The sequence below is a fragment of the Cryptomeria japonica genome, chromosome 11, assembly GCF_030272615.1.
Source record: "Cryptomeria japonica chromosome 11, Sugi_1.0, whole genome shotgun sequence".
Classification (NCBI taxonomy): domain Eukaryota; kingdom Viridiplantae; phylum Streptophyta; class Pinopsida; order Cupressales; family Cupressaceae; genus Cryptomeria; species Cryptomeria japonica.
In genome coordinates, this window is record NC_081415.1 from 568,153,904 (window position 1) to 568,163,293 (window position 9,390).

General features: G+C 30.6%; 1 protein-coding gene across 1 annotated transcript; it reads left to right on the forward strand.

Moving 5' to 3' along the window:
- Positions 1 to 3,957: 3,957 nt before the first annotated feature.
- LOC131859905 (transcription factor bHLH118-like) lies at positions 3,958 to 5,335 on the forward strand. The gene is made up of 3 exons (XM_059214166.1): positions 3,958 to 4,541; positions 4,630 to 4,974; positions 5,055 to 5,335. Exons 1-3 carry the CDS (start codon positions 4,269 to 4,271, stop codon positions 5,118 to 5,120), a joined length of 684 nt encoding a protein of 227 aa, XP_059070149.1. The 5' UTR covers positions 3,958 to 4,268; the 3' UTR covers positions 5,121 to 5,335.
- Positions 5,336 to 9,390: the final 4,055 nt, after the last annotated feature.

Genomic DNA, 9,390 nt, shown 5'->3' on the forward strand with positions numbered 1-9,390 from the left:
CTGAATACCAAGAAAAACTACATGATGAAGAACCAAGAACATTGAGAGTGCAATAGATAGTACAAACACATATAAAGGCAAGTGTTGTGGAAGGAACACTCACTTGACACACATCATGAGGCTAATGTCGTGCAATGAACAATCACATGACAAAGGTAGACGGCAAATAAAGGAAAATGTCAAAACCCCCCATGGCATTTTATAATGGAGTGCGAGTAAAATAAGGCACAAGATGTGTAAGATCCCAAGCATGGAAGGCATAGTAGTACTTTATCTCAGTGCGTTTGAAAAGAAAGACATGCTTACAAAATAATGTATACAATGCTCAAAGAAGACAAAATGCTGGAAATACATGAAAAATAGCCAACAACAAGTCATTCCACCCAAACGAGAAGTTTCCAGGAGCTCAAATGTCCAAGTAATTCACCAGAGTGTGAAACACACAAAAAGATGAATAAAATATCCCTAGAGAAAAATATGGAAAAAGTGCATAGATGGATGTGAAGAGCTCCAAAACACCGTCCCAACGCCACTGGAATCATGAAAAGGGGATAAAATGGTGAAAAGTTATGAGCTCGGGACTGAAAACAACACCTCTAACTTCAAATGACTATAGAATGTACCATAAAAAAAACTAGGTGATGAAACCTACTTATCTGGAAACTATATGAAACCACCTTTCCAACGACATCTTGTTTTCTAGAAAATGATATCATATGCTCAAGTTATGGCTAAAACAAAAAAAACCCTCTTTTAGGCCACAAAGAGGGTCAAAGAAGGCCATAAAGAGCTCATTGTACTACTGACGTCAGCATAATGTCATGCTAACATTAGCACTGATGCAACGTTCTTTTGTTGCAAAGGGTTGACTTTTTTTTATTAAAAAACAATTAAAAAACGAAAAAATAATTTTTTCTGTTACCAGGCAGTTGATATTTTTTTTGAAAATATTTTTGACACAGGGATAGGTACAACCATACAGATTTTCATGCCTCGCAAAATGTGCCAATAAAAATCATGCCCAGATGCCCTTGTCACTAAAATAGGTCGAATTATATATCAAAATGATTGGAAACGCCCTTCGGAAACCAATGGTGATGTCTTTTTTTGGCCCAAACTGATCTAAATTTTATTTTTTAATGATTTTTCTTACAAATTTCTAGAAATTCATGCAAAACAAAAGGCAAAACCAAAAAAAATGTCTTCAACCCAAATTTGTCAAATTTAAATATGGAAATGGGGGGTTTTTGGGCATTCTGAGCTCAACGGTGAGGTCCATTTGAGCTCAATGATGAGGTCAGTTTGAGCCCAAAATGATTAGAAACAAAAGAGCTACCGCATATCCAATAAAAAAATTGAAAAAACTGAAACCCTAACCTCCAAAAATCTTTTGAAAAATTCAACAAGAAGTAGAAGTAGATGTAGGCTCTAATACCATGAATAAGTTGAGAAAATACAACTTCGGAGATCCCAAGAACACCTATGAGCAAAATATCTGTCACAAGAGAAGAATGAAGGCAAAAAGAAATAATGGCTCTGAAGAAGAAGATTATCATTCAAAGAGGGAATACAATAAAAATTACAATACAATACTTATAAAAGGAGAATATGCAACAGTAAAGGTGTGCAACCCTAAAGGGATAAAGTGTATTTAATAATTAGAATAATGATCAAATACCTACCATATTATTAAATGCCTATGTTCAGCTTATGCATAGAGGATAATAGACTAATAATTAAATAAGCTAATACATCATAACTCTTAACAAAATATATATACATATATACATATACATACATATACATACATGCATATATACATATATACATGTAAATACATATACATACATACATACATATACGCATAGAAACACACATATATATATACACACATACAAATATATATACACATACATACATACATACATACACATATATACATACATATATATATGTATATATATATGTGTGTATGTATATATACGTATATATGTATGTATATACACACATATACATATACATATACATATACATATATACATATATATACATATATTTATAGATACATATACATATATACATGTATATATCTATATATATACATGTATAAATGTATATGTATACATGTATATATATAGATATACATGTATATATCTATACACATGCATATCTATATATATAAATTTATACATATACATTTGTATATATCTATATACATGTATATCTATATATATACATGTATACATATACATTTATACATGTGTATATATATGTGTGTGTGTGTGTGTATACATATACATGTATATATACATATATACATATATATATATATATATACACATGTATATGTATATACACATGTATATGTACACACACACACATATATATATATATACATGTATATCTATATAAATACATGTATATATACATATACATATGTATATATATATATATGTATACATATACATATATATACATACATATATACATGTATACATATATATATCTATACATACATATATATACATATACATATGTATATATATATATACATATACATATATATATATATACATACATATATACATGTATACATATATATAATACACACATATATATATATATATATAGAGAGAGAGAGAGAGAGAGAGAGAGAGAGAGAGAGAGAGAATTAATTGTGTTAGATGCAATAAAATAGATGGTGCATATGGGGTGTGATTGATGGATACGAAAGCAGTGTTATGAAGGATGGATGGATATTACATATGAGTATGTATTGTGAACTGGTATTTTTGTATGTACCAATAGCCGCCTACTTTACCCAGAGTAGTTAGAATTTTTGGACTTTAATTGGAAGATTCATGCATAGGTATTGGCATTTTTTAGGTGTTTATAGTGCCTAGTTATTGGGGCATATTTAAATAGGTATCAAGCAACACTTTGAAATGACCACCTTTTTTATGCTTGCGGACATAATTGATCCCATAACATGTGTCGTTACTACCCATGAGCTAGAACATTAGCTATAAGTAGTTAAGTTGTATACAAGGACAACAACAAAAAAAATCGTCAAAATCAGATAAATTGGATACATAGACAACTAAAAAAATATTGTCAAAATCAAATGTACCGTTTTGAATTTGTGGATACACAAAATTAACTATAATATCTGTATTTATTTAGTTATTATAACTATCCTACAATTTTCCTGAAATACATACACTTTTTTATTACCTATAACTTTAATTATAATACTTACACTCAATCTCAAAATTACAACTTTTCCCGCCCCCCCCAAGATTAAGTAAGCGATTTACCTCTATAATCAACATTAGGAAAGAATGATTTCACACAAATTAAATAAAGTATTCCATGTCGGCTTGCAAAATTGGTGTCGTGTCCGACAGATATTACGTCCGTTAATTATACGTTTTCTAATAAGCACCTGTTCTTATTATTTAAAGTGATATTGCTCTTTCCGCAAAGGGAGCATTGTATACACTGTTTTTAACTAATAAAAAATTAAAAACAGCACAGCGAATTTCCAACCAGGTCGCACTTAGACTTATTGCGATAGGATGGACGTTTTTTAATGTTAAGAAGCAACGTGGACACATTCGGTTCACACATTTTGCAAATTGTTCACAAAATTTGAATGACTTTTTCATATGGACGTCTTACTTTTAGGCCACCGACTCAATATTAATCATGAATCATTCTTTTGGGAAAGCCTATCAAGCTGAATCCTTTTCTTATTAATTACAAATTGAAAGAGCCCTTCAAACAAAAAACCAAAACTAAAAACAGTAAAGGATAAAGAAAAGATTCCATTATTGGAATTTCCCGTGTTGTTGTAAGAGACCTTTAAGATATTGATTCTGGGCTAATCAAGACATTTATAGCCATCATTGATGCCGTGAAACATTCCTTCTTCCACACGGCTCTATTTCACACAGTTCTTCATGTATTGCATTATTGAATGCATTTGCCTTTTTCCCCACCAGTCCTCAAAGATCTAGTTCGATTAGGATCTTGTTTTCTTATTACTTGAGAAGATTTGGAATCAGTGCAAGATCAGTTTGTACAGATTTTGCAATCTGCAACTTGGTTATCCTAATAATATCTCAAGAGATTCTATCAACCCTAATCCTCTATCCTCTTTAAAGCCCGTCTCAGATCCAATCTGAGATATATCCTTTCTGCAGCAAATTTCCTTGCCAACTTGGGCTTAAAACCCAACAACCCTAATCACTAATATTCGCTATACAATGACTTTCCTCCCAAATAACGAATTTGACCTGTCGGATTTCAATTCCATCTCATTTCAACCAGAGAAAGCTTACAAAAATGCTCTGGACTTCTATATTCAGGAGTTTTCACAAGATGGTTTTGGTAACCCCAGTTCAAGTAGCGTTGGGAAGAAGGCAGGCGCTCAACCCAGCAAGCAGATTATTCACAAAATGATTGAAAGGAAGCGGCGGAAGGACATGAATTTTCTCTACTCAGAGCTGAGGTCACTACTTCCGGATGAAAGAATTCGGGTATGATTTTATTTCATTGCAGAGATGAAATAGTTTTGTTTGGTGGGTTTTATTTTGTCTGAATTGCATTTGAATCAATATTGTGCAGGGAAACTGTTCAGTATCAGACCAACTGGACGAATCTGTTAATTACATCCGTCATCTAGAGCAACAGATCAAAGATCTAAAGAAGGAAAGAGACAAGAAGAACACTCGTGCAGGTTGCTTTAAGGGCGTTGAAATATCCAAGCCGCTGGAATTTCATGATGAGGGTTTCCCATCAATTAAAATAAAGTCATGCGGTTCAGCTGCATTTCAGGTATATATAAACTCGATCCACAATCAGATTGCCTTGTCCGATGTTCTTCTGGTGTTGGAAGAATGTAGAGTTGAAGTTGTGAGTGCTGCTTTGTCAGTGGCTAATGAAAAAGTCTTCCATACCATACATGCCAAGGTATTTTCCCAAAAACGCCTTAGAGTATATATACTTCATTCTTTTGAAACCTCTGAGTGCATTTCATTTTAATTTCACAGGTAACAGACGATAGCATTGCTAATATCGACCTACTGTATGTTAAACTTCAGCATTTGATCAGGTAAGCTTAAGGCAGGATGTTAGACTGTTCAATCGTAGATAATTCTAGGATTACAAGCTTTGCCTTCTCTATTGCTAGTACTTGACATCTGCAGTTCTGAAAACCCTTTGGAACTGAAGATTGTAGAATGGGACCTTGAATTGAAAGCTTTAATTTGACGAAGTCTGTACTTAAATATTAATGTTTTCGTTATGGTATGTCAAACAAGGGCAACATATATTTTCGTGTGTATGGTTTCCTTAATGAATAAGGGAAATATATATTATGCTTATGGTTTCTTTAATGAATAAGGCTGTATAGACTATATGGTTTTGAACTGTCCATAGAAAGCAAACAAGACAAAAGTGGATGTCAATAGGCACTATCACACATTTGAGTTCTGTTCAACATTCATTTAAATTATATATTTTATTTTTAATTTTATTTTTAAATTTATGTTTTAGAATGGATATATCAATATAAAGAATTTAAAATATATATAAACATTTTCAAATAGAAACAACTATTATTAAAGTTTTAAAGAGTAAAAATCTAAGATAATTTATTACAAATTCCACATTTTTAGGAATCAATAAATAAATAAAATATAATTTTCTTAGAAGAAATAACTCATGCAAATCAAATTCAATCATTATAATGGATCAAAAGAATCTACAAAGATTGAATAGAGGATATGGATGCTGAATATATGGCCTTTCAAGTGAAATTACCATCAAACACCCAAATTAGACATGTGTTTATAATTTTCTATATCAAACACCCAAATTAGACATGTATTTATAATTTTCTATATCTTGTTGGTATTAATTAAAAGTAGCAGGATTTTTCATAGAATTTAAGATTAATTTCTATTAGTAAAATTACAACAATGAAATTTTTAATGGAGCCAACTTTTATAGTGACAAATTAAAGGATGCCATGTTTACCTTAATGATATATCTAGTGGGCCTAGTATTTCACTAGATAGAGTTACAAGGAAATGCTAGTTTAACAAACGCTACAGAATAGAGTACAATTCACTAAACCCAAATTTAGGCTATGGGGAATTAATTTGATTGCTCATTCAAACTTCTCAACAGTTTTCCAAATTTTTTTATCTTGAAGTTAATTGCCAAACTGATCAAGAGTAATTGATCATTGTAGGAATCTAATGGGGATTGTATATTATTGCAAACTATTTTTGAAAAACAAGAAATAGAGAAAAGTACTCTCTAGTTAGTTGTGGACTTTATTTGCAACTTGTTGGGATTTCTCAATTTCTTGAAACTTTGCGACCATTTATTTATAATAAAATTTCTTTTAAGTTTTAGTGAACCAAAAACTTCAAATGGAAAATATTTTAATTGTATTCATTTTTTCCTAAATGAATACAATTCCTTGGATCATGTCACATATCAAGGAATAGTAAATGAAGTAAATGATTTAAGATATCACACATGCCTATCTATAAGAATCAAGTAACAAGGATTAAAGGATAGGTAACTAGTTAAGGATAGAAAAATAATTACAATAAACTACACATCTTACAAAATTTCTCAATTAAAATAAAAATTCTAATTTATCTTTGTCTTTTTTAAAATCTAAGGAATGGGAACTTCCCTCTCTTCCACATGAACTGACTCCCTTCCCCCTCCTTTTACATTTACTTCTTTCTTTTAAAAATAAAATATTAAATGAAGCTAATTTAAGGATGTTGAAAGGAAAGTTGAAACAATGAAACCACCAACATGATTAGCAAGATGATATTACCCCCAGTGAGTAGACCATTCATTGTGTTTGTGGTGTGTCGTTGGTTGTCTATTTTTTTGTTGTCTCATTGTGCAGTGGTCTTGTTTTGATTGTTTGTTGGTTTTTTGAGTGTTTTGGGTTTGGTTTATTGTTCGATGTGCGCCCATCATTCACCCCAAGTAGTTTTTATTTAATAGTTATGTAAAAATTTCAGACCTACCCAACTTTAATCAATTAGAACAATGAAACCACCAAAATACAAGATCATATCCTAAAATAGGCTCCACTATTTTTTGCTAGATGTTTCCACATCACTAAATTAGATTCAATTCCTTATATTATAAAATATATTCTATTCATGAATTAATGCAAAAGAATTATTATTTTGTATGCCTTGAATAACTCTACATATAGATTAGTATGAAAATGGTCTATGGAATATTCATTATATTTCCACAATAATATCTAACTAACAAAGTGTGTTAGCTAATTTTAGTGAATTCACTACCTAAAAAAATCACAACATAATTAGTAAAATATACCTTGTAACATTGTATTTTTAACAAGTGTTAATTTCATAGAAGATATACAATATTTTGCTTGGTTATAAATAAATTTCTCTATGGAGAAAGTAAATTCTAGTCATTTTGTATGCAAGAATATCTATTTTATATTTTTTAGTGATTAATGACATATACATCAAAGATTAAGGTATTGAGAAAGAGAGTTTAGGTAACTCTAGAGAACATGTTATATTACTAAAAATTTCTCTATCATCTTCATGTCTTTGTGATTGAAAAATAATTTTAGGTGATAGCGAGATACACCTTTGAAACTACACTTTCTAGTTTTATGTCTTATATTAAGATAAGTAGGGGATTGTCCCACAACCCTTACAAATCAATAGAAGGAGAGACAAAAAATTAACAAGGAAGCTTGGGGAACAAACCAATAAAAAATAGCTTATAAGGTAACCATATGAGCTATAGAAACTATAACATAATTTTTTTTAGCAAAGTTTAGAAATAGCAAGAGAAACAACAATGATGTAAAAACATTGAATAGAACCATATATAAAGAAGGCCATAATAAATTGAGTCCCAACATTAAACTAATTTTGCAAGAGTCACTTCCCAACTAGTAGTAGTTGCGATCTTCTTGTTATTCCTCTTTCACATTGCTTTGTTCTATTGTGCATTCTTCTTATCTCTTCTCTCTCCTTTTACTCTAGTTGTAACCACCCCTACCATAGTCTTCCTAATGAGAGTGTTGTTAATCTTTACCTATTGCTCTATGGATATTTCTAGTGCAACAATTTTGTCTCTATTTCTCATGCAGTCCACACACTCCTAGAGAATTTTCTAGATTTTCAATCCTATTATTAAGGTCTTCAAGATCTATGAGGAAAACCTACTAATTTTTCTCTTTACTCATCATCACACTATCTCTGTGTTCTTCTTCCTCTTCTTCACCATATTTTCTATGAATGTTAAGCCCTTCCACGTCTCCTCCTGAATGAGTATTGTAATACAAGGATCGAGACAAGGGCACCTCAAAGGTTATGTCAAGCAATTTATCCAATGTTTCTTCACTCTCCTCTTCAGTAGAGGTGTATTCCTCAACCTACTCTTCTTTATCTTTCTTATGATAGTTTCTATAAAATGCCAAGGTAATCTTCATAGCCACCATAATCTTTGCAAATCTATTAGATATCATCTCTCCTATAGAAGTAATAGTATCCTCAGCAAAATTCTCCAGATCTAATATGTCTATAGTTGGTGAGGAGGGTGAGAAACTAGTAAGGTACTTTTAGGTATATTTTTTGTAACTTTTACTTTTTTCAATTTTTTTTCTTTTTGGTTACTAGTAGGAAGCTTAACACAACTTTTCCTTTATTGTTAGCATTTCCAAGGAGTTGTTGGGATCCAAATCAATAGCTAGTTGGGGGAATCTTGGCCCAAACATAATGTTTTTTAGGGGGAATAAGGAGGGCTTTTCTTGATTACTTTCAACTAATGTAATAGTGAAGAAAATTTCTTAGTATTCTCAAAATTATTTTTGTAATAGCATATGCGATTGCCTTATTTAATTATAGATGATCAATTATGCATGGTTATGTAAATTTTCATAATTCTCTTGATTATATAATATTAAAACTATTGCATTTGGTTTTGATAACAATTCTTGTTCTCGTTTTCAAATTTTTATACTTATTTTTAGATTTTTGCTTTTTAATTAAATTTTCAAATTAGATAAAAACATATATATAATAGTTAAATGGTTAATTTTTTTAATTTAATGATCCTCCTTTTCCCTTTCTAGATTAGTGTAGATTAGGTTCTACCAATCTTCATAATTTATTGATACATAATATACATCAAGCTTATGAATAGCTATGCCTAGTATATCTTAGAGAGTTATGCATATGAAGAAGGAAATGAGAAAGGGGATTACTTTGATGATATATATTATTTTAGTATCTATTTTGCATGTGTAACTTGATTTGTTATGTTAAGTGGTCTTGATGGTATTTATTGATAAATATT

Bases quoted from the DNA above. Each gene is read 5' to 3' on its own strand.
- LOC131859905 (XM_059214166.1), top strand. From the start codon at position 4,269: ATGACTTTCCTCCCAAATAACGAATTTGACCTGTCGGATTTCAATTCC. The intron at 4,542-4,629 runs GTATGATTTTAT...AATATTGTGCAG, and splicing joins TTCCGGATGAAAGAATTCGG to GGAAACTGTTCAGTATCAGA. The intron at 4,975-5,054 runs GTATTTTCCCAA...TTAATTTCACAG, and splicing joins TCCATACCATACATGCCAAG to GTAACAGACGATAGCATTGC.